The sequence below is a fragment of the Torulaspora delbrueckii genome, chromosome 1 (genome assembly GCF_000243375.1).
Source record: "Torulaspora delbrueckii CBS 1146 chromosome 1, complete genome".
NCBI lineage: Eukaryota > Fungi > Ascomycota > Saccharomycetes > Saccharomycetales > Saccharomycetaceae > Torulaspora > Torulaspora delbrueckii.
Window position 1 is genome coordinate 352464 of NC_016501.1, and position 23404 is coordinate 375867.

A 23404-nucleotide genomic window follows, 5' to 3' on the forward strand; every position below is an offset into this window, starting at 1 on the left:
CTACTTCTGTCTCATCCATAAAAGAATGGCAACAATCGAAGACCATGAATGACAAAAGACGACTCAAAACCCCAATTCCGAAGAATCGGAGGAGAAGTAATCTGCCAAGATCTAAGTTTCCTTGAGACTCTGCCTCTCGAGCGCCGAATTGTTAGACAACATTGGGAGAAGTTAAGCAATAGTAGCAAGAAACAGACGTGTCGGTCTTGACAAAGCCAAAAGCAACACAGTTCCCCTTCTCCGTGGTATTAGCCTAACACAGGTCTCTGGTTCTTTTAAACAAGATTTAAGAAAGAAGGTAATTGTGTAGAGGATTGGAAGAAAGATAAATTCATTGACTTTATATACCAGCGCTTGAAAATTTTCACTACCCGGAAGTGCATTATTTGAAATTTATATGAAGGGTTCTATATGAAAAAGTCCATAGAGATGAGATGAGATGAGCACTGAAGTTAAACGTTGTTAAGCCTGCTGTATCCGTGGGTCTCGGTTCTGCAACAGACGCAAGAATTGAATCCACGGAGACCAAGTGAGACTCTACAATCCTCGCATAGAGCGAAACAGGTACATGGCCATAGAACGACGTTTCTAGGGTTTATCTTGCAAACCACACAATTAGAACGGGTCTCGTCTTCGTCGCTGTCCTCGAGTATGTGATCTGTAGCTGTCCCACTAGCCGTTCTTTGTACTATGACATCTGCTAGTATTTCTTGTGCGTTCGACGTTGCGTATTGAGACCTGGTCAGCCTGCTGTCCTTCAGAACGTGCAGTTTCAGTATTGGCCACATCGACATGAACCAGTTCATGTCATTAGGCGCTGTTATACCCAATAGTTCGTCCTCTACTTCCTCCTTGTCGTCGCGGCTCGTAATATCGCTGTCGCTTTCAATTTCATCCAACTCTGGTTGGTAGTCAGCAGAGTAATCCTCCTCTGGGAGTAAAGATGGTTCTCTATCGTCCTTATTGTCGGTTTCTGCTTTTGTGAGAAATTTGGCGTAATTCTTTTCTGTGACAAACCTATTAAAATCTCTGGCTTTCCTGGCCTTGCGAGAAGCTTGTGATTCTTGATCCTTTGGACCTTTGATTTGCCATTTGCGCTTTACAAAGAAGGTAAAACCAGCAACTAAAAGGCTCCACGTTATCTTGAACTTGGAGATTAGGGCAGGTGTGCCAAGTCTTTGACCTGGTTTCTCAGTAACTGAACCCTCGCTGTTTATGTCCTCTGGTATCGTGTGGACTTTATTCAGATACCCACTTAACATGTATGAGTGGTGAAGACTTGCCGGATGATTTAAGGGGGAGAACTCTCTATGGATGCCCTTATTTTGCGATTCTTTGCCGTTGCACAGCAACAATGCCAACTTATTCACGACATGGGAAAATTCTTCCTCACCGGTACAATTCAAATGGTTCCACCAATTGTGCATGAAAGAGTAAAATTGTAAATCCTTAGTGTCAGACTGTTGTGATCCAAATGGATTTTTCCTAACAAGGCAGGCCAAGGCGTAGCTCATTACCGAAACCACTATCAGAAATATCGAAAAGATCTTTGGGAAATGTCTGTATCTCGTTGAGACAGGTATACTCTCAAACCCATACGTTTTCATTTGGTAAATCAGGAATGCAATATTAAAAAAGTTCAGCAGAGTACTACCAGCCAATCTATACTTTCTTATGTTGAGCATCTCGACAATGTGAATCCAGACTCTGCCCAGTAATGCCATTAGGCAATCTGATAAGTACTCGGGTGCCATTGTCACGTAGTAACTCCTCTGAGATAGATAGTAAAACTGAACAGATAGTTCAAAGATTGTATAATCAGATTCTTCCAAGGGCTTTGAATTTGTTGTGGTAGTAACCAGTGTCTCTACACAGTGCGACCATGCAAATATCGTGAAGGTCCGTGCCAAATATAGAGGGAAGTTCATTATAGGGAACACACTTATCAGTTTGACTTGGCTCAGGGTTTGAAGAACATTGTACAGTAGGGGGATTATAGCTGAAAGGTGTAAAACAAACCTTGACCAAATCGGTAGGGAAACCCTTGTGGTATTCGACCTTAAGGAAGCCATAATGACAAACCTATCTAAAATCACAGCTGTCACAAAACTAGCCACTGCATAACTGCTAAAAAAGTAACCGATAGTATCTAGCAGAGATTGCAAACTAGGAATCAATTCTTCAGAAGCAAGTGCCTGTTCGTATTGAAGTTTTGTAGCATTTATTACAGATAATGCAATTCTATAGGGGTAATTAATCACTGGACTGAATACTGAACCATCTGGGACTAAGGAATAGGCAGATTGATTTAAATATGAAAAGACCGCCGGAAGAGAGCCCTGATTCACAGTACTGTTCATATCTATAGGGCTTATGTTACTGTGCTCTTGCGATTCGAGGCGAGCGCGATAATCCTGCTTTATAGGACAAAGATCGATACAAGAAATAAAGGAGTATATTGACTGGCAATAATAGCTTGATGATGGTGTTTGGCTAAAGTCGTTTAGATAGACGGATTAGAGTGAAACGAGCCTAAAGCTTGTTCAAAGATACAAAAAGATAATGGTTGCTAAGAGATTCGAACTCTTGCATCTTACGATACCTGAGAATTCCATGGTGCGTAGTGTTGCTACACACAAGAATCGAACTGAGGATTCTTGAATCAGGCGCCTTAGACCGCTCGGCCAAACAACCATTTATTTGTTGAAAATTGTGACATAGAGTTCCGTCCTACCCAGTCTGCCAAGTCAAATGAACAAAACGCCGCTGTCAACTTCTATTGTATAGTGGATAGACATGTACTTCAGTTGAAACTGTGATTGTAGTATTGGATAGATAACCATTGCTTCTTGCCTTGTTTAGTGTTCTTCATTAATATAAGGCGTTTTATGTATTTGAATTTGCAAAAGCGGCCAAGTCAGGATATAAAAGCTAAACATGTATTTTACCAAACACACAGACCAGAAACCCCAACAGTACTAAGAGAATATCGCCTAAAGACTTTTAAAAATAGGCTCGTTTATGGATCAAAAATACAAATGCTCATTACTTAAGTGCCTGTTTCCCCAGTTATTTTTTTTTTTAATTGCGGAGAGCACTACTCCACTTACGACAACTATGATCTTTTCCAATTATGCATTGGATCCCATGGTAACTACGGCTTCTATTACTGGTAAGAGCTGGTAAAATTCCCCATGTCTCGGCCATATACGCCATCGGATGTACAACAATGCCACCCGAAAGGCTTGAAAAGCTTGGGAGGCTCTTCGAAACAACCGCAAGGCAAATCAGCCTACTCAATAGAGTAAAATAATGGTTGATAGTCTATTCAAAACGGCCTATAAAGTGAAACTTCAGTGATTTCACTTAATCATGTGACAAAGTCAGGATGCGGCATCAATTTTTTCACCGAAAAGAGTCATCCTGTGGATAATTGCGACCCTATAAGAACCAGAGATCATTTGAGAATTTGAAGCTGCCGTGAGAATCCATTGAACCAGGCCATCGACTATGTCATTAACACTATTAAACAATATCCAACAGCTTCCACCTGATGCCTTGTTTGGCATCAAGCAAAGATATACCCAGGACTCTCGTGCAAATAAAGTGGACCTCGGTATCGGTGCTTACAGAGATGACAAGGGTAAACCTTGGGTGCTACCTAGCGTGCGTTCTGCCGAAAAATTAATCCATGAAGATCCAAATTACAATCATGAGTATTTGGGTATCAATGGTTCACCGGAGTTGAGCTCTGCTGCTGCCAAGATTGTGTTTGGTGAGGATAGCAAAGCCTTGCAACAGGGTAGAATTGCGTCAGTTCAATCACTTTCTGGTACTGGTGCTTTACATATCGCTGCCAAGTTCATTTCATCATTTTTGCCTGGTAGATCCTTGTACATCTCAGAGCCAACTTGGGCTAATCACAATGCCATCTTCAAGAGTCAGGGTGTCCAGACTGCTACCTACCCATACTGGCAAGCCTCTACAAAGACGTTGGATATGGAAGGTTTCTTGAAGACCATTAAGGACGCTCCAACCGGTTCAGTTATATTGCTACATGCATGTGCTCATAACCCAACCGGGTTGGATCCAACACAGGACCAATGGTCGGATATCATAGACGCCGTTGCTTCCAAGGACCACATCGTGCTCTTCGACTCCGCGTACCAAGGTTTCGCTTCTGGTGACCTTGACCGCGATGCTTACGCCATTCGTCTCGGTGTAGAAAAATTAGCTAGAGTCTCTCCAATCTTTGTTTGTCAATCATTTGCCAAGAACGTTGGTATGTACGGTGAGCGTGCTGGTTGTTTCCACTTGGTTCTACCTGAGCAAGAGAACATCGATACGGCAAAGGTAAAGGGCGCCATAACATCTCAACTATCCTCCTTGATAAGGAGTGAAGTCTCCAACCCACCAGCGTACGGTGCCAAGATTGTTGCCAAGATTCTAAACTCACCTGAGCTTACTAAACAATGGCATCAGGATATGATTACCATGTCTTCTAGAATAACAGAGATGAGACACGAACTCAGAGACAGGCTAGTCGCACAAGGTACCCCAGGAACATGGGACCACATCGTCGAGCAATGTGGTATGTTCTCCTACACCGGTTTATCCCCCGAAATGGTCAAGAGATTAGAGACTCAACACGCCGTCTACTTGGTCTCCTCCGGCAGAGCTTCTATCGCTGGTTTGAACCACGGCAACATCGAACATGTCGCCAAGGCCATCGACGAAGTTGTCCGCCACTTCACAGGCAACTCCAAGTTCTAAACTTATTCTTTAAATGCTAAATAGTTCGAATTTATCCAAAAATCTCCGTTACCCTGCGCCCGAGCTGTGTGTAAACAGTGGGAAAGATCTTGGCGAGGCTTAAACCTATTATAATGAGTACCTACAAAGAGCCTTGAGGAAGAGCTTGGCAAAACATCGGGTAGGGGATTTGATCAGGATGGATATCAGAGATCGGTCTGCAGAGTTCCAAAAGAGTGTTCTTGTTTACAAGAAGAGGAACAAGGCCAATTTACGACAACAGGAACCTCAGAGTAATGGTGTACAGGGAAAATCATCAGAATTTCAGAAGAGGGCATCTGGTATAGCCCATGAGATTTCTTCTACAGCACAATTGCTTTCGAAACTTGCGATCTTAGCGAGGAAAAAACCGATGTTCAATGATAATCCGGTGGAGATTGCTGAGTTGTCATTCCTAATCAAACGAAAGATATATGCGATTGAACAGAATCTGATAGAACTGAGTAAAATTCAAAGATCACGACAACAACCTCAGGAAAAGATCAATGACGGAACTCACTCAAAGAATGTGATGACTCTTTTAAATACCAAAGTGAGGAACATATCAGGTAATTTTAAGGATGTATTGGAAGAGAGGCAGAAGTTGGAAATGAACAACCGAGACCGATGGGAAAAAATCTCCAGCGGCAAGAGCAATGAGGAGTCTAATGATACCTCGATGTATAATAGTTCAAATCCCTTCATGTCATCTGTGATAGCTGATGGAGATGGGAAACCGACCGCTGATGGTGAATTGACCATACCAAAAGATTCTCAATTATTACTTATGGAAGAGGGACAGATGTCTTCGAATCAATATTTACAAGAAAGAAACCGTGCCGTGGAAACCATCGAATCTACCATCCAGGAGGTGGGAAACCTTTTCCAACAATTAGCATCGATGGTGCAAGAGCAAGGTGAAGTGATTCAAAGGATCGATGCAAATGTGGACGATATCGATATGAACATTACAGGAGCACAAAGACAATTACTCAAATATTTTGATAGAGTAAAGAGTAATAGATGGCTAGCCGTCAAGATCTTCTTTGTGATATTTGTGTTTTTCCTGATATGGGTATTAGTGAACTAGAAGACAGTATAAAAAATTGTACATACTATAGTCCCATCTCCGCTTGTAACTCTCTTAATGCACGTTCATCTTCATCCTCCTCTTCCTGTGGCGCTTCCTCTTTCGTAGACGGTTGTATCTTATCCTGTGGAGCATTTGGTAACGCCACTCTATCCTCCTTTACTGGCTGCGCGGGTTCATTGAGGGTAGCTTCCTGTGCCAGCATATCAAGTTCTTCATCCAATTCATCCTCATCCACTTCATTTGCCCCAGTGTACATTGGCCGCGAGATAGCATCACTGATCTCTTCACCTAATTCAACTTGTTCTCTAATTTCATCCATAGTTTCATCAACTTTATCAATATCTAAACCGTTATGCATGGATTTCATAGCCTTGGCACCTTGTTTCATGGCCCGCATGGTCTCCAAGTTCAGATTTGCAGACTCTATGGAGAAGAGTTGTTGTTCAAGGGTATCCATTTGACCCTCTAACTTGCCAAGTTGAGCTTCATAGATTTTTTTCTTCTTGAGTGAGTTTTTGGCCAAATTCTTATTGTTCTTGGCCAGGAAACTACGAGCATCATTCTCCTGCTTGAGTATCTGTGTTTGCAGATGTGATTGTTTCTTTGAAAGTAAGTTGATTTGTTCTCTTAGCTCGACGATAGCTAGCTTGGGCAGATCTCTATTCTTCCCTCCACCACCACTGGATGAACCTCCGAAGAAGTACGACAACATTTTTCCTTAAGTAGCTGTTGTTGAAGTGTGGATGGTGATGATGATACAAGTGGCTAGTTTATAGCAGGGGCAGGATAAAGTCACGTGACCCTGACCAGACCGATTAACGATCTAATCAATCTCAACAAGACGAGAGCCCAATAACAACTAGGGGTAAGCTTCGATACTATAGTATGATCTACACTTTACTGCGATACGCAAGCTTTTGCTTATCAATATCATATTTGATAAATAATGCTAGAAGAGAGATCTAAGTGAAGATAAAAAAGGGCAACACGTGATCGCATCTCCAATAACAAAGCTCGTTAAGTAGAATGATATAGTGGAACCAGGCCTTGCCAGACGTTCAATGGTGAACGATATTGAAGATTGGTCAGATGCATCTAAGTTTGGGTTAATCATACAATATATATTTTTCAGCGAAAATTGAGTATAAGAAAAAAGAAGTTGAAAGACAGTACGCATCCAGATGATAACAGTAGGAAGAAGAACCTAGGCGATATGTTTCCACCACCAACATTACGATGCGATAGAGGAACAGTCCCATATTACTTAGCTAAGCTGCCCTTAATACATCACGTGATCTCCTTTTCCCCCAGCTTTTTGCTTTCCCCACGCGGTTTTGACTTTTCTCCTCTTTTATATAAAGTAACCTGGGAGGAAGATACAATGCTTTGAGTTATACTACACTCAAGTGACATCCAACATGGACGATAAGATGGTGAATTAACGAAGCCATGGTAAAAAGATGATAAATTAGGGATAGTTTAAATTGCTATTCGATGGGCGGCTAAAAAGGAGGTTACCCGAATCGAGTAATTGGTCACGTGGCGTCGGTGAAATTTCTCGCACACGGATGGTCCGGGGATGCAATCTTAAGAACTCATCCCGTCTAGATCTGTTCCTGGCTCTCTCTTCCACTGGTATCACCAGTATGGATTAGGATGACCTCTCCCACAGATGCTGCGCACGTTGTGCCGACGCATCAGCGAATAACGTCCTCCAAACAGTGGGTCATCGACCGCAAAGAACCAGCCAGGCAGATTAACATTCGACCCAAGAATCACACCACATCCTCACACTCGACTACGCAGTCGGCTGCTGCCGAGCGCGAGTCCCGCAAGAAACAGAAGGAGCTAGAGACTGCCAAGTTACAGATAGAATACGACTCCGTTAAGCAGGAAAACGATAAGTTGAAAAAAGTGATCCTTCGATTGAAACAAGAGATTGACGTCTACGCGGGACTGATAGACAATGGACAACAACAACAACAACAACGACTCACCGAGCGAGTGCCGGATCCCAAAGTTAAAGACTTACTGATAAATACGTCCAAGAGAAGGAAAAGATCGGAACCCACAGTGGTTACGCAACCGGTCCAGGACCAAAGCGAGCCCGTCTCAAAGGACGATATAGTTTTAATGAACACTCTGTCAGACGTACTGGCTCAAATGGAATGAGTAAAATTAAGTATTCTATGTAGATTCACGAATTGATGATTTTTTATGCTATCTCCTTGTTCGGGCCCGAATCCCCGGTCCTACTGAAGCTGCCTGAAAAATATATATAAAGTCCTTCATCTCCGTAAGGACTAGTTCACTTCCGAAATTTACCAGAGTGAGAGGAAGGATGTTGTTACAATTGGGATTGAACGGTTGTTACCGTGGTGTAGTGAGACCCAGCGTTATCGCAAGAGCTTCTAGAACGCTCGGTAAGAGATTTAACTCGCAGGCTGTCAAGACTACTTTTGAAAAAGAGCATGAGATTTTAGTGGCTCAGAGAGGTAACAGACCTGTTTCTCCACATTTGACCATTTATCAACCACAGTTGACATGGTACTTGTCTTCTTTGCATCGTATTACTGGTGTTATTCTTGGATCAGGGTTCTTTGCAGTTACTATCGCATTTGGTATTTCTACCCTATTTGGTCTAGGGCTTAACACTGAGAATTTGAAGAACTATTACAAAGAGAAAGTACCAGCTTGGGCTGATTGGACTGCTAAAGGTACTGCAGCCTATTTCTTTGCATTCCATTTCGGTAATGGTATTAGACATTTGATTTGGGATACCGGTAAGGAGTTGACTATCAAGGGTGTTAACAGAACAGGTATTGTTGTCTTGGCCCTCACTGCCATTGGTGGAACTGCACTATTATTCAAATGATTAACGTAATGTATTTATGCAAATGACCTTTTGTAAGGTCTAAATATTTATTAACTATGCGAACCGATTTCACGCGTGATACCAACTCCGATACCACTGCCAATACAGGCCAAGATTCCGAGAGTCTCCAGGACTCCCAGTATTAGGCACATGTACCTGAACCAACTGATATCGATATCCCAAATGAATCCCTTCATCAGTTTGATTCGGTGGTTTGAGTTCATTATCATTCGCATTAGTCGATAGTTTGAAACACCTTCACCAGAAGCGATCATGAAGAATAATGGGGGTATCACTATGCAAAATAAAATTACTCCAATGATTCTGGGAATGCTGTAAATGTCAAAAAATCCATGTTTCTTAGAGTCAAATGATCGTATCGACGATGAATCGATATGTTGTACGGGTATGCTATCAATATGGGTATCTGTGCCACGGCCAGCCGTGGCTTCAATGTCTCTTTGATATGATCTCAATGTGTCGATGGTCAGTTCCATCTGTGAATCGCTAATCTTGGTAATTCGTGCTCGTTCAGGTGATGTCAGCGATTCAGTTTTCAACTCGACTACCGGTTGAATAGATAGCCTTCTGGGTTTCCACAACACCTGATGACTACCTGACACTGATCTTAGGGCTGGAATGGATTTGGCACCTTCATCATTTGGTGATGGTACCAGTATATTACTCAGTAACGATGGACTGCGAGGCACTTTACCACGATTGGCGCTCTCGATCGAGGATTGCGAAACCTTCCGGGGCATATTGTACGCGTGTGGTTCAAATCCATCCGCAGATGATATTCCCACGTAACTTACGCGTGGATTAGCTGATGCTGCTTCTCTTTTTAGCAACCTCATCGCTTCCTCAATGTTTGGTTCCTTCTCTTCGCTATAGACATTGGACGACGAAGATTTCTCTCTCGATGAATTCACAGCCTCTGGGTCGACCAACATTGCAGTCGACACGGTACCTATAGAGGCATTTGATCGTCGATTTTCGGCCACTGAATCTTCGACCGCTGAATCTTCGACCGCTGGATCTTCATCAAACCTCTCCAAGAAGTACGACTCAGAAACACCTCGCTCCTGTCGGCTCTCATCACTTTCTTCCAACGACGATGACAAGATGTCTGAAGAATTATCAGCATCCTGTGGTGACATACCTCATCAAAGGTTTCAACGAATGGACAAGCTTTTGCAATTGATAACTTCTAGCTTGAAAATTTAGCAGTTTTTTGGCAAACGTTTTCAAATTTCAAACGACAGAACTCAATTGAACTAATGGCACATACAAGACAGGTTTATCCAATGCAGATGACTGCTGGTGAGCCATTGTTCAAGAATGTTATTCTTCAACTGGTCAACAGATGCTTTACCCTTTTAGGTAAAGAGGCAACAAACGAGATTTCTGGCTGGGTAATAAGATTTCGGCGGCTAAAATTTATAGGAACTGTCAAAATCTATATCTTATCTATTTAACTTCACTTCATTAAGTTTTGAAAGGGCTTTTAACTTGTCTTGCAACTGCTTAAAACACTGCACTTGCGATGTTGTTTGCGTTTGAGTAAAATATTAGTGGTTACATACGATTACGCAGGTGGTATTAATGTTATTATACAATGACTGATTGAAGCTATTGAAAGTACTGCAGAGAAAGTTCATATCATCGATATCATGATTACTCAACTTAATACTCACTTGTTCAGTTAGGTGAATTAGTCCACGGTTGGAAATTAAACGAAGGAAAACAAATCATCAGGTTCATTAGATTCACGAAGCATCAATTATTGATTGTGCTTGACTGGTAGGAAGGTTTGCAAAGCATAAATGCACGAGTTTTACTTCTTATGCCGTTTACCTGGTATCAGTTTTGACAACTTTCCTCGACTATCACGGTACGAATCCATGAGAAAATCAGACCCAATCAAGAAGATTGGACAAAGCCATACAGAACCTCTTGGGATATATTTTGAAAGAGAAGCAATATACATGGGCATTTTTAGTGGTAATGACCGCAAAGCGAAAATAGATGAAAGAAGGTGTTTATTTACAGTTGGCCTTGACTGAATCGAAATCACTTTCAGTCAGGCTCAAACGGTCGATAACTACCAGTTTCCCGCACCGAGTTTGAGTTTGGTCTTTTCACTAAGTTTGCTTGGTTTTTTGTTTCTGCACCGGTGCGTTTTTATTTCTTCCAAGCCGTAAGGGATATATACTGAGTGCCCAGAAAAAATAATATATTATAACAAATTCGAAGAAAGGAATACGAATAAAAGGCGATGGCTCTTGGTGGTAGAGTGTCGATAACAGACTCAGTTATCATCGTCCTGGTCTACATAGAGACAGTGTTAGCATTGTCGTTGAGATTGGTACCACAGCCCATTAAGACCTTGCTTTCATGGTTGATTAATTTGAGAGGTGGTTACGATGACTCCTCCATTGAGCAAAGGATAAGAAGGGCCCCAACGATTCATGAGATGTGTGCGGTATTTGACATTAAGGTCGAGGATCATTTGGTAAGGACAGAGGATGATTATATCTTGACTTTGCACCACATAAGGCCGAAAATGGGGAAATTTAATGGGAAAGTCGCATACCTGCACCATGGTTTATTGATGTGCTCCGACGTTTGGGTTTGCAACATTGAGAAACAAAAAAATTTACCTTTTGTACTTCACGAGCTTGGGTTCGATGTTTGGTTAGGTAATAATAGGGGTAATAAGTATTCTACTGCACACTTGAATCTTTTGCCCAAGGATAAAAAATTTTGGGATTTCTCTATCGATGAATTTGCATTTTTTGATATCCCAAATTCAATTCAATTTGTGTTGGACCGTACCAGAGTCGATCAACTGATATGTATTGGTTTCTCGCAGGGTTCCGCCCAAATGTTCGCTGCTTTCTCCATAAGCGAGGAGTTGAATATGAAAGTATCCCAATTCATTGCGATCGCGCCCGCGATGACACCTAAGGGACTTCACAATCGTATCGTCGATACGCTGGTGAAAGCATCACCAGGGCTCATGTATTTGTTTTTCGGTAGTAGGATAGTACTACCAACCGCCGTGCTATGGCAGCGGACTTTACACCCAAAACTCTTCAACTTTATGGTAGATTTTGGTAATCGGTTCTTGTTTAACTGGAAAGCTTTAAACATCACAACAAGACAAAAATTGGCTTCTTATTCGAAACTTTATTCAACGACAAGTGTAAAGTCAATTGTGCATTGGTTCCAAATACTGCAATCTCAAAAGTTCCAGGTATTTGAAGCCTCGGATGATATAATAAATTCCTTTTACAGACCATATCAAATTGCCACATTTCCAACAAGAACCAATATCAGAATTCCAATTTTATTAATTTACGGTGGTACTGATTCTCTAGTAGATATCAATGTCATGAAGCAAAATCTGCCGGCAAACACCGTCTTTGACATCAAAGTGGAGGATCACGATCATTTGGATCTGCTATGGGGTCACAATGTCGACGCGCTGGTCATTGCCAGGGTCATTAAATTCATTCAATTTTTTGATGAACCATTTGAGTTACCCCTGGTCGATTACGACAAGGACATCATCCGTCTGGACTCGCCACCAAACGCCGTTACGTCCTCACTTACAATGAACGATGAAGATAGAGGTCTGCCCCCATTTAAAAAAGATGATTACTCAGACGATGAATCAATTTATCTGGAGAGCAGCGAACAGCTTGAGGATGAAAGACAGCACAAGAAGGATCGAAAGCTGTTGAGCGAACTATTTCTCAACAGCTTCCGAGCATGATGACACAAGGGAAAATTAGGAGTGACTTGAAATTCAGAGTTACGCTGGCGCGGCTTATGTTAGGTTTATAGGTTTGGTAATCGGTTAGATTATATTTAATATTAATTTGCTTCTCAAGATCTGTTTCTCATTATTGAAGCTCTTCGCTTTGATAAAAAAAATTATACAAGTTGAATGAAATTTCAAGAAAGCCCTACAGGCCATAGTTTAAAGCAGAATAGCGCCAAAAGTGAGGGAAATAATGCCTTACAATAATAGTATGTGATAGCTGCTGGCTTGCTCGACATATTCCAAAGTATAGCTCAAACTAACAGAAGATTTATGACAGATCGTCCTAATTTCAAGAGGCGAGTAGGGAATCCACCACCATACAGACCAGCTCCCAAGAGGCTGAGGGCCAATAACCGTCCCACAACACCTTTGCCTCTTAGTCCAGCTTCCAATGCATCTCATAATCGCAGTGGTCAAAACTCACGTTACGACAGCGGAGGTCAGTCGAGGTATGAGGGCTCACGATATGACAATACAAGCTCAAAGCCTTCAGAGAGGCACAATAATAGAGCATCCCCAAGTCGTGGTCATTATAGTACAGGGCAACGTGCAGATGATGAGAGGAATAGGAATGGCTTTCTTTCAAAGTTACCGAAGGGCCCTAAAGTTGCCATGTCACGATACAATGATGGCAAGAGCTCGTCCGTTACAAAACAAGCTATAGAGGAGAAGAAAGTACCGCCTCCCTCACTTTTGACCCAGATAAGAGACAGTTCAGTATATGAAAGGATACTGCAGGTGGGAGAGGGAACATATGGTAAAGTGTACAAAGCACGCAGCACAGTGACTGGTAAGATAGTTGCTCTGAAAAGGCTCAGATTGGAGGGTGAAAGAGAAGGATTTCCGATCACTTCTATTCGTGAGATAAAGTTATTACAAAGCTTTGACCATCCAAATGTCTCCACTCTGAATGAGATCATGGTCGAATCCCAAAAGACCGTCTATATGATCTTTGAGTATGCGGATAATGACTTAAGTGGTCTTTTGTTGAACAAACAGATCGACATTGATGCAGCACAATGTAAACATATCTTTGAGCAACTATTACGAGGAATGGAATATTTGCATGGGAACGGAATCTTGCATCGTGATATTAAAGGTTCAAACATTCTTATAGATAACAAAGGTCAACTAAGAATCACGGATTTCGGACTGGCGAGGAAAGTGAAGGCAGAGAGTGATTACACAAATCGAGTGATCACGTTGTGGTATAGGCCTCCCGAATTACTACTAGGTACCACCAACTATGGGCCTGAAGTGGATATGTGGGGTTGCGGCTGTGTACTGGTGGAACTCTTCAACAAAGTGGCAATTTTCCAAGGTCAAAATGAATTAGAACAACTGGATTCCATCTTCAAGATAATGGGTACTCCCAACACAGATAGTTGGCCCACGATATTTGATATGCCCTGGTTCTTCATGGTTATGCCACAGCAATCGCATAAATACCCAAACACGTTCAGAGAAAAATTCTCTTCAATCATCCCATCTGAAGCCTGTCTTCGATTATCAGAGGGACTGTTGTCATACAATAAAAACAGGAGACTCACAGCTTCACAAGCTTTACAAAGTGCATACTTCAAAGAGCTCCCAAAGCCGGCACCTTTGGTCCTAGAAGGTTATGAAGGCTGTCATGAATACGAAGTGAAGTTAGCAAGAAAACAGAAACGTGCCAAACTTCAAGAGGAGCAGGCTTCCAAGAGGGAATCGTCTGAGAAACAAGCATAGAATCAATCTGTATTTTGTATTATCATTACACGTAGTGCTATATAAGTATATTAATTATATATCACATTCATATCATTCACGGCAACCATCTCACTTCTTTTGTTTTCCCAGCATCTCTTCCTCGAAGAATCGGTTACTTCCAATGAACCAACTGGCATGGACCTTACCCAGTTGGCCTACCAGATTCTTGTTGCAATGCTGGGACATGATTTCCAGCTGTTCGCTGGTCTTCACTAAGTTTGCTTGTAGCAATTGCAATTGCTGTGCCATATGAGCATACTGCCGCTCCTTGCTGGGATTTGACATACGTCTGGTCTTGTGTGTGTTATTGTAAACTCATCGCTATCAATTCAATTGACACGCGTTTTATGATAAGACAAACAGACAGCCTCATCGAGAGCGAATACAACAGAGTTAAGGCCAAATTCCAGGATGTCAAACAATGGTCTCTTGGAAAATCCTGCAGAGTTACTACGAGAAGTGCGTGAAAGCTTCATAATCGATCAAGATGTGGAATCGCTGCTGACCATTGATGGGAAAATAGAGCAGATCAGGACAAGATCCCAAGAGAAGCTTCGGGATAAAAAACTAGAGATATCCAGATTGGAAATCCAGTTGAAGAACAGTGAATCAAGAGTTAATAGTTTGAGCAAGGATTTAAATCAAATTAAGGATGAATCACAGGACTTGGTGAGCAATAATGACGTCGTGGATTTCGTCAAGGAACTGGATGAATTAGAACAATCGATTGTCGATCTGCGAAGTAATTTGGGTGAGAAAGTGGCCAAATTTGTACAAGGAAGTGAGGTTTCTTCCAATGGTCAATCACTGATATCTGAAGAAGCATTGAATAAGGAGGTTCAATCTGATATACTACAGGATCCAGAAGCAAGAGCAGACTTACTCAAGTTGAAGCTCTATAGATCACTGCGAATTTTCATTGATGATGTTAACCATCAAGTCATGATCGAAGGAAATGATAACGAGATCAATACTCTCCCCTTGGATGATGATCTCAGTGATTATTTCAGGACGAAGTACATATGGGATAGGATGAAGGCAAGTCGTTAATGCCTGTGGGATAATCCGTCTATTTATGCGTAGTAATGTTGTAACATTATATACAGGTATTGAATAAATGTCGAAAGGGAACAACACTTAGAAAAACTTAGGGTTCCTTCTCAGAGACAATTTGGTCCATTTGGGTACTTTATGAACACTCTTCCTATAGTCCTTCGATTTTCTATTGAAAACCGTGTATTTGTCCTTTGGTGACATTTGATTCTCCTTGGGGAATATCGATGGCTTGTTCAACAAACGTAGCGATTTTATTCTTGGCTTAAACATTTTTGGAGTCTCCAGAGCTTCCTGAAACTGCATACCTTTTTGTTGACATCTTTCAACGTGCAATCCCAAATTCACTTGCTTCAAAACCTCATCGACGTCCCTCAGTCTGTGTCTAACTCTTTGTTTCTGATGCGAAGACATCCTCCATGGGATCTTCCATAATAGACCACCCAGTAATGTGTTAGAGGCTTTGAAAGGACCGAACATTGTGCTTTCTTTGCCTGATCTTTTCTTCACTTTCCAGTCATTAAAGAGAATATTTTCATAATTTTTCACTTTTGAAATTTGAAGCTTCAAACATCTAAAGGATGATCAACTCCACCAGACAATTGACGACTCAACTCGAGACTAATTGTGTTGGTGTAAAATGAGTGAGGAATCAAACGTTAAAAAGCGTAGTTCGAGACTTCCTATCTGGGTGCTGGCGCCAAGGGAAGAGAAGGAAGCTCGTCAGAATTTAAAGAAATTCGCATATAAAAAATGTGACGACTACGTGCAGGCTATGGCTACCTGTGCTAAGAACCATGGAATCAAGTTATTTCCAGCGTGTGATGCGCAACGTGACAAGATGGTTGAGTGTCTTTTGTTTTATCAAGTGGATACGAAGTATTTAGATGAACAAAGGGATCTTATTGTTCAAAGAAAGATCGCTGCTTTGGAAGAGCAGGTCCGCAAGAGTAAAGAAAAGTGAAATGCTCATTAAATTTTTGAAAAGTTCTATGTAAATACACATACATTTATAGATGTATGCATGCCAGCACGAGTGATAAGATACATGTTTGTTTCATACGGACCTTCTTTAAAAAAGATCCAGAAGATCTTGGGTATTGGAAGTCTTCTTGGCAGGTTGTGTCTGTATATTTAGGTTTTTCATACCTTGATCAACATTTGCTGAGTTGCTGGGTACGCTTCCAAAGTCGAACAGTTCATCTAGATCGTCAAGAGCATTGTTGTTGCCCGAAATCTGAGGGTTCGATTCATCATCGTCATCGTCAAAATCGAGTAACACATCGTCATTCATAGTCTTTGCTATCTCTGTCTTTGCTATATCCTTTAACTCATCCATCTGCTTACCACGAACGACGTATTGCCTTTGAACATAACTGGTATTTCTATCTGATTTTGGCTTGAAAAGAATCGAGCTTATAGTCGACAACTCCGTCAACAGTTTTTCGAGAACATCTGCAGAGAATTGGTCCAAAGTGTTTTCAATACGTGGCGATACTGATGAGCATAATTCTTCTATCAGTTTTTCAGAGTCAGACACTGATAAGCATCTCCAATATAGTATAGCCATGTCTCGGACATCGAGCTCATGAATCGAGTTAGTGGCCAGCTCGAGAACATTTTGAAGTATATTACCAGATAACTTTGAGTGTAATCTAACGACGGTCATCAAAATAGATGTTTGCGTCAAAGGTTCTTCCTGAGGAAATTCTTGCACGAAGGCTTCCAGCTTGCTCTCTAAGGAGGTAAACTTGTCAGGATATTGGCCCATTAACCAGATATAGTTACATTTTGCTGCATCAGACGTCAGTGTCGACTCAACCGATGACCACGAATTTAGTACGGAACATACATTATTTGCCATTGTATCATTTCCAACACTATGCCTTAGTAAATCACAAACAGCAACACAACAATCGTCCTTTAAATTTTCGTGTCCTTCCAACAGTTCCAGTAGAACGTCTAATGTCTTGGCAACAAACTTTTCTTCTGAGTATTTTATTCCTAGCTGAGCTAAACCTTGAATGGCTCTCGAAACAAATTCAGGTTCAAACTCCATCGCGTATTCCTTCAGCTCAACTAGCAGCATATTACATTGTTTAAAGTTCGTGGAATCTATCAGTCTAACCAAAATATCGATTTTTTCTATTTTGATGTAAAGCGGGTCATTGAATTTAACGTAGAATATCCTCAGTTCCTTGGTCAATACTTCTGGGTATTTTTCCAAGATAATTCTTATATTTCTTAGAGCCACATACTGCATCTCTGGTGGGGTCGACATGATGGAAACTAATGCCGATGAGAGCCTATTCATGAACGCCTTTGGATTTTGCTGCTCCGTACGAGAGTAGTTTTTAATGACAACTTGTATAGTGGCCAGAACAACAGCTGGATTAACATGCTGTAAGTGAGCAGAGACCCGGTCTATAATATCCTGTGCTTCCAATGAATCTCTAGCGTTATACTCAGCAAGAGCTCCAAGTATGGTGATTCTGGCCCATTCCGTACATTCATTCAGGGCAAGTAAGAACTGTGAAACATGAGAATTGATCAATTCTGCTAAATTGACCACAGAAGAGTCCATTGCGTTGATCTCAGTGAGAGCGGCTGTTGCATTTGCCACAACCATCGGGTTTGCATCATCTAATGCCGAAACCAAGTCTTCTAAGACGCCAAGCTCAATACAGAGCTCTTTATTCAATTGAAACAACTTAGCTACGCAGATGACAGCGGTTTTCCTAACGTATGCATTATCGTCTTGCAATGTACGGCGTAGGGGCGTTTCGACATATTCTAATATCTTGTCCACCCTAATCATGGACATGGTTCTGATAGACATACAACGAATCAAAGGATTTGGATCCTGAGCATCGGTAACAAAAGTATTAACCGCCAAAATACAAAGTTCAGGATGCGTTTCAGCGTAATTCATAACGTATAAGTAAACGAGCTTCTTTTGTTCGACGTCATTCGTAGCTATATTCTTCAAAACATCGGGGAACAGTGAGGAAACATCCTTGCTCAGGGTCATTTGCTGTATAGTTTTCTTAATGGCATCCTTACGCGTTTGTGGATACTGAGATACCAGTGCTGCCCTTAACTCTGCCAATTCACCTTTATTCGAGACCCTGGGAGCCACTCGGAGGGAATTCTTAATGAATTTTTTGATCCTCTTATCTAAAGGTGGCATAATTGAACGGTAAGATACCAATCAGGAGAATTGAACGGTCCACAATACTTGTCGTACTTGTTTCCACTGTATATATGGTGTTTTGAGTTTGATCTAATGAGTATGAGGCGGCATAATGGAGAGTCATTTGAAACGAAAATTAAACTTCAAGAAATGAAGCCAACTTAGCTGGCTAATGATCTATCTGAATGAGACTAACACCATGTCACGTATGTCTACAAAATTCAACGTTTTTTTGAAGCTCTGTTGTATGAAATTTGACAATCAAATGATGATTTTTGGCTTTGAAACGTGTCTACAGTATTTAAAAAATTATTCATTTATTAAAGATAATTACTTTACTCAAAAAGCGTCCGCGTCTATACCCCTGATACCCTTTGGTTTAATAAATTTCAATCGCGTTCCAATATTCACTTTACTACAGTTCATATAAATACTCAAAAACACTCAAAGGTCCCTAACCACAAAAAAAATAAAAATTAATTAGTTCATAAGCCTGTAGTAACCTCCAAATTAGCACCATGTTAGTAAAAAGCCAATGATACTTCAGACTAAATAGTTTTCTAAGACTCCGTAAGATATACCTTATCACCACCATGGCCACTCACTCACGTGCATATATCATTTGTTTTTCAAGGCGCGCTGTCAAAGCGCGCCGTCTCGATTAAAATTTCACTTTTTTAACTGACGCAAATCCGCATTATTGAATTTTTCACTGAGATGTCTAGATGTTCGATGCAACAAGCAGTCCCATTCCAAGAATTTCACTAATAAAGTATCAAAACCTTTACACAACGCAGCGTAGCGTCTGGAACAGTTGGTGAAAATTCAATGGAGAGACGCAACTTGCCAAACTTTTGTCAAACTGATACCTCTTCGACGATGAGAGTCCAAGCATTAAACTCTTACTATATTCTTCCTTTATTCACTCTTATCTTGACTTTTATTCTTCAATTGATTTTCCTTTGTAATAAACTAACAAAGTAATAAACCATAAAGATGTCTAACGCTGAAGTTCTAGTTTTGAGAGGTACCTTGGAAGGTCATAACGGTTGGGTCACTTCTTTGGCCACTTCTGCTGGTCAACCAAACTTGTTGTTGTCCGCTTCCCGTGATAAGACTTTGATCTCCTGGAAGTTGACTGGTGATGACCAACAATACGGTGTCCCAGTTAGATCTTTCAAGGGTCACAGCCACATCGTTCAAGACTGTGCTTTGACTGCTGACGGTGCTTACGCTTTGTCCGCTTCTTGGGATAAGACCTTGAGATTGTGGGATGTTGCTACCGGTGAAACTTACCAAAGATTTGTCGGTCACAAGTCCGATGTCATGTCTGTTGCTATTGACAGAAAGGCTTCCATGATCATCTCTGGTTCCCGTGACAAGACCGTCAAGGTCTGGACCATCAAGGGCCAATGTTTGGCTACCATGTTGGGTCACAACGACTGGGTTTCCCAAGTTAGAATTGTCCCAACCGAGGATGTTAACGATGACACTGTCACCGTTATCTCTGCTGGTATGGACAAGATGGTTAAGGTATGTTTATTATTATCCCACAGTATGATGTTGAGAGATAGAGTACGATCCATTCCAAATGATGTATTAAAAAATATTTGCTACTTCGGACAGGGCTTCAAGCCTTGAATGAGACATACCATTTTTATCACCAAGATCTCTGATGGAAATTGATTACACTCTAATCTCTTAACTTGACTTTTTTTTTCTTCAGCTTTACTAACAAATTTGAACAGGCATGGAACGTTAACCAATTCCAAATCGAAGCTGACTTCATCGGTCACAACAACTACGTTAACACCGTTACTGCTTCACCAGATGGTTCTTTGATCGCTTCCGCTGGTAAGGACGGTGAAATCATGTTGTGGAACTTGGCTGACAAGTCTGCTATGTACACCTTGAGTGCTCAAGATGAAGTCTTCGCTTTGGCTTTCTCTCCAAACAGATACTGGTTGTCTGCTGCTACCGCTTCTGGTATCAAGATCTTCTGTTTGGATCCAAAGTCTTTGGTCGATGAATTGAAGCCAGAATTCGCTGGTTACACCAAGGCCGCTGAACCACACGCTGTCTCTTTGGCTTGGTCCGCTGACGGTCAAACTTTGTTCGCTGGTTACACCGACAACGTCATCAGAGTTTGGCAAGTCATGACCGCTAACTAAGCAGCTTAACTCGTTGTTTTGTTTAGCTTTATGGTCACTTGAAGGGATTCCCAGTTTTGTGTAAGTCTGAATAGATTCATGCATTTTTGAAAACTATCTTACTTGCATTAACTGATATATATGTATAATAGGAAAATAATAAGTTTGAATAACAAGCATTTCTATTTACAGTCGTTATATTATATTACTACTATTATCAGTTATTCATAAATCTTCTGATTGACCTATGTACCTCATGGCTTCTGTACCACCTTCGCTGAGCTCTGGTTTATTAAGTACATCAGCAATGCATCTCCACGGATTTCTCGAACCACCCCATTTCAGTACACACTCTTTAAATTTCTCACCATTGACTCTACTGTATGGATCGCTTGAAAACAGGCTGTCCCAAACTTTGGAAGCAATTGCCCGATCGAAAAGGTAGCTGTAGTAAGTGGCACCGTACCCAAACAAATGGCCAAACTTACCGCACCAGTTGCTCTTGTCATCAACTAGCACTTTCATGTCGCGCTCCAATTGCTGATACGCTGCAGTGACATCAAAATGATCAAAATCCTTGATAACTTTCTCACCATGTAGATCCTGATCTAACATCGCCATCTTTGCTTGAGAGAAAGTCTCACAGTGTTGCATAAATTTAGTCTCTTCGAGGTAATTTAATAAGAGCTTTTCTGAAATGGGAGCGCCGGTGCGATGATGCTTACCTATCCTTTCTAAAACTCTTACATCGCGGGCAAAATGTTCCATAAGGATGCTAGGTAATTCAACAAAATCGGTGGCACATCGAGTCCCGCTAATATTTTGCAGACGAGTTCTACCCAACATTGAGTGCATGGCATGGCCCATTTCGTGAAATAATGTTTCAACTTCGTTCAGCTGAAGTAAACAGATTGACTTTCCTTCTGAGTCAGTCGAAGAAGAGAAATTGCACACAAGAGCTATTACTGGCAATTGAAACATAAGGCCCTCACTATTAAAGCCAGTTTGAATAGTCGAAAATTCTGTTTCTTTAGGATAAATCTGTCTGGAGCAACAAACGGTGAAATGGGATGGATTGGAGGTTTTCCCTGCACGCTCGAATAAATCACAGTAAACAACACCAATGACCCCTTCTTGTTCACACACCACATTCAATCTTCTCACTTCAGGCGAAAACGTCTCACCAGTTTTGGGAACCACAGGCTCTAATCTTATACCGTAGATGCTTTCAAAGAGGTCAGAAAGGCCTTGTATGACATTGCCCAGTGTGAAGTAAGAGCTTATCTGCTCATCGTCAATTGCGTCACGGCGTTGTTGAAGTGAATACATGGAGGTGTAATATTCACGGTCCCATGGTCGTACCATGGATGCAATATCTTGCTCACTCGGGCTTGGTTGTATTTCTCTCTTTTCTTGTTTGGACTTCAGCTCATATATGAACTTAAGCTCTTCGATTGTCTTTGGACGCATGTAGTTGACTAAAGTTCCAATGAAGTCACGAACTTGCTGTGGAGTTTGAGCCATTTTACCTTCTAATTGGTACTGTGCGAAACTTTCTTTGCCCATTAGTTTGGCAAGAATAGCTCTCAACCGAAGCAATTGGTCTAATCTATTGATTTGCTTATCAGAGCATCTATGCATTGCGGTCCATAAGTTCATCCTTATCTCTTCGTCGGGGCAGCTTCTCAATATCGAATAGGCAATGTATCCATGTGTTGGAATCTTGTAATACTTTCCCCTAACATCCTTGGGTAGTTGACTTATAAGCAACTTATTAATACCACTGTTGTCGACTTCTTCGCATTTTATTTTAATGTAATTCGAGCGAACGTAATCGGTATTGTTGATGAACTCTTGCCCAACTAGACTTATTTCTTGCGAAAGAGCGATAAATTGGTCTCTAACTTCTGGATTCATGTATATCCCAGATTTCTCAAAATCTTCCAGTAGGATCTTGCCCACTGTGATCTCCTCATTAGATAACTTGCCTTTGATTTCTGGATCAGTGAGCACTTGCCTCAGAGTATCACAAAGCTCAACATCTGTATTAAGAATATTCATGAATTCGAACATCTCCTCGTGACACGCCTGAGCTGCCTCGATAAACGAGCTGTCTGGATGAGATGATCGTATGAACTCGCATAGATCTATTACTCGACAAAGAGTATCACTGAGTTGATCTAGTCTCATAACATAAGCCGTAAGACCTTCAAAGGATTTATTATTCCTCATATCATCGAGCAAACCTTGAGCGTGTGTCAGTGACCTACGACTGAATTTTCTTAGACCTTCAGGTGAGGTAAGATAGGGGTTCTCGAAGAGACCAGTTTCCGTCTTAGATGGAATATTGAAGCCAAAGCCCTTTATACCTCTCCCGACACCTTTCCCGAGCACATAATTGCGCTTGTTAACCTCATGCCAGTAATCAACGTCATCGAATGTCCTTTCTAAACTCCCAGAAACGTTCTCTTTCTGAAAGGCTTGCGTAGACAGCTCTGCGGTCCCAGCCTTAAACTGTTTTAGACACCGCCAAGCAATCTGAGAAGCTTTCGCCACCGAATTTCGTTGCAATGAAACACTTTTTAACATCTATGATGAATGCGATAGGGTCTCTTGCACACAGGACTATTCCATGCGAGCTTTTTCGTTTGAACTACTAATCACTGTA

The 23404-nt window shown here is 41.3% G+C and overlaps 16 protein-coding genes and 1 non-coding gene across 17 annotated transcripts; 9 read left to right on the forward strand and 8 right to left on the reverse strand.

Moving 5' to 3' along the window:
* Positions 1 to 452: 452 nt before the first annotated feature.
* ASI1 (putative ubiquitin-protein ligase ASI1) lies at positions 453 to 2360 on the reverse strand (the record flags this gene model as incomplete). The annotated part of the gene is made up of 1 exon (XM_003678688.1): positions 453 to 2360. One exon carries the CDS (start codon positions 2358 to 2360, stop codon positions 453 to 455), a length of 1908 nt encoding a protein of 635 aa, XP_003678736.1.
* A 203-nt stretch (positions 2361 to 2563) lies between these two features.
* On the reverse strand, positions 2564 to 2694 carry TDEL0Atrna11L. The gene is made up of 2 exons: positions 2656 to 2694; positions 2564 to 2608 (listed from the first exon to the last, which is right to left on the reverse strand). It is a non-coding gene; the product is annotated as a tRNA-Leu (tRNA).
* An 816-nt stretch (positions 2695 to 3510) lies between these two features.
* Positions 3511 to 4773, forward strand: AAT2 (aspartate transaminase AAT2; the record flags this gene model as incomplete). The annotated part of the gene is made up of 1 exon (XM_003678689.1): positions 3511 to 4773. One exon carries the CDS (start codon positions 3511 to 3513, stop codon positions 4771 to 4773), a length of 1263 nt encoding a protein of 420 aa, XP_003678737.1.
* A 178-nt stretch (positions 4774 to 4951) lies between these two features.
* On the forward strand, positions 4952 to 5881 carry SED5 (t-SNARE syntaxin; the record flags this gene model as incomplete). Its single annotated transcript, XM_003678690.1, has 1 exon — positions 4952 to 5881. The coding sequence occupies one exon, from the start codon at positions 4952 to 4954 to the stop codon at positions 5879 to 5881; it is 930 nt and encodes a 309-aa protein (XP_003678738.1).
* Positions 5882 to 5906: 25 nt separating this feature from the next.
* SNF7 (ESCRT-III subunit protein SNF7) lies at positions 5907 to 6596 on the reverse strand (the record flags this gene model as incomplete). Its single annotated transcript, XM_003678691.1, has 1 exon — positions 5907 to 6596. One exon carries the CDS (start codon positions 6594 to 6596, stop codon positions 5907 to 5909), a length of 690 nt encoding a protein of 229 aa, XP_003678739.1.
* A 944-nt stretch (positions 6597 to 7540) lies between these two features.
* Positions 7541 to 8056, forward strand: TDEL0A01970 (uncharacterized protein; the record flags this gene model as incomplete). The annotated part of the gene is made up of 1 exon (XM_003678692.1): positions 7541 to 8056. One exon carries the CDS (start codon positions 7541 to 7543, stop codon positions 8054 to 8056), a length of 516 nt encoding a protein of 171 aa, XP_003678740.1.
* A 169-nt stretch (positions 8057 to 8225) lies between these two features.
* Positions 8226 to 8759, forward strand: SDH3 (succinate dehydrogenase cytochrome b subunit SDH3; the record flags this gene model as incomplete). Its single annotated transcript, XM_003678693.1, has 1 exon — positions 8226 to 8759. One exon carries the CDS (start codon positions 8226 to 8228, stop codon positions 8757 to 8759), a length of 534 nt encoding a protein of 177 aa, XP_003678741.1.
* Positions 8760 to 8809: 50 nt separating this feature from the next.
* TDEL0A01990 (uncharacterized protein) lies at positions 8810 to 9919 on the reverse strand (the record flags this gene model as incomplete). Its single annotated transcript, XM_003678694.1, has 1 exon — positions 8810 to 9919. The coding sequence occupies one exon, from the start codon at positions 9917 to 9919 to the stop codon at positions 8810 to 8812; it is 1110 nt and encodes a 369-aa protein (XP_003678742.1).
* Positions 9920 to 11037: 1118 nt separating this feature from the next.
* TGL1 (sterol esterase) lies at positions 11038 to 12540 on the forward strand (the record flags this gene model as incomplete). Its single annotated transcript, XM_003678695.1, has 1 exon — positions 11038 to 12540. One exon carries the CDS (start codon positions 11038 to 11040, stop codon positions 12538 to 12540), a length of 1503 nt encoding a protein of 500 aa, XP_003678743.1.
* A 321-nt stretch (positions 12541 to 12861) lies between these two features.
* CTK1 (cyclin-dependent serine/threonine protein kinase CTK1) lies at positions 12862 to 14319 on the forward strand (the record flags this gene model as incomplete). The annotated part of the gene is made up of 1 exon (XM_003678696.1): positions 12862 to 14319. One exon carries the CDS (start codon positions 12862 to 12864, stop codon positions 14317 to 14319), a length of 1458 nt encoding a protein of 485 aa, XP_003678744.1.
* Positions 14320 to 14409: 90 nt separating this feature from the next.
* On the reverse strand, positions 14410 to 14625 carry HSK3 (Hsk3p; the record flags this gene model as incomplete). The annotated part of the gene is made up of 1 exon (XM_003678697.1): positions 14410 to 14625. The coding sequence occupies one exon, from the start codon at positions 14623 to 14625 to the stop codon at positions 14410 to 14412; it is 216 nt and encodes a 71-aa protein (XP_003678745.1).
* A 126-nt stretch (positions 14626 to 14751) lies between these two features.
* On the forward strand, positions 14752 to 15390 carry SPC24 (kinetochore-associated Ndc80 complex subunit SPC24; the record flags this gene model as incomplete). The annotated part of the gene is made up of 1 exon (XM_003678698.1): positions 14752 to 15390. One exon carries the CDS (start codon positions 14752 to 14754, stop codon positions 15388 to 15390), a length of 639 nt encoding a protein of 212 aa, XP_003678746.1.
* Positions 15391 to 15477: 87 nt separating this feature from the next.
* Positions 15478 to 15873, reverse strand: MRPL31 (mitochondrial 54S ribosomal protein mL60; the record flags this gene model as incomplete). Its single annotated transcript, XM_003678699.1, has 1 exon — positions 15478 to 15873. The coding sequence occupies one exon, from the start codon at positions 15871 to 15873 to the stop codon at positions 15478 to 15480; it is 396 nt and encodes a 131-aa protein (XP_003678747.1).
* A 160-nt stretch (positions 15874 to 16033) lies between these two features.
* On the forward strand, positions 16034 to 16357 carry CMC1 (Cmc1p; the record flags this gene model as incomplete). Its single annotated transcript, XM_003678700.1, has 1 exon — positions 16034 to 16357. One exon carries the CDS (start codon positions 16034 to 16036, stop codon positions 16355 to 16357), a length of 324 nt encoding a protein of 107 aa, XP_003678748.1.
* A 108-nt stretch (positions 16358 to 16465) lies between these two features.
* Positions 16466 to 18583, reverse strand: APL2 (Apl2p; the record flags this gene model as incomplete). The annotated part of the gene is made up of 1 exon (XM_003678701.1): positions 16466 to 18583. One exon carries the CDS (start codon positions 18581 to 18583, stop codon positions 16466 to 16468), a length of 2118 nt encoding a protein of 705 aa, XP_003678749.1.
* Positions 18584 to 19582: 999 nt separating this feature from the next.
* On the forward strand, positions 19583 to 20757 carry ASC1 (40S ribosomal protein RACK1; the record flags this gene model as incomplete). The annotated part of the gene is made up of 2 exons (XM_003678702.1): positions 19583 to 20119; positions 20335 to 20757. 2 exons carry the CDS (start codon positions 19583 to 19585, stop codon positions 20755 to 20757), a joined length of 960 nt encoding a protein of 319 aa, XP_003678750.1.
* Positions 20758 to 20961: 204 nt separating this feature from the next.
* On the reverse strand, positions 20962 to 23325 carry OCT1 (metalloendopeptidase; the record flags this gene model as incomplete). The annotated part of the gene is made up of 1 exon (XM_003678703.1): positions 20962 to 23325. One exon carries the CDS (start codon positions 23323 to 23325, stop codon positions 20962 to 20964), a length of 2364 nt encoding a protein of 787 aa, XP_003678751.1.
* Between the last annotated feature and the right edge of the window lie 79 nt (positions 23326 to 23404).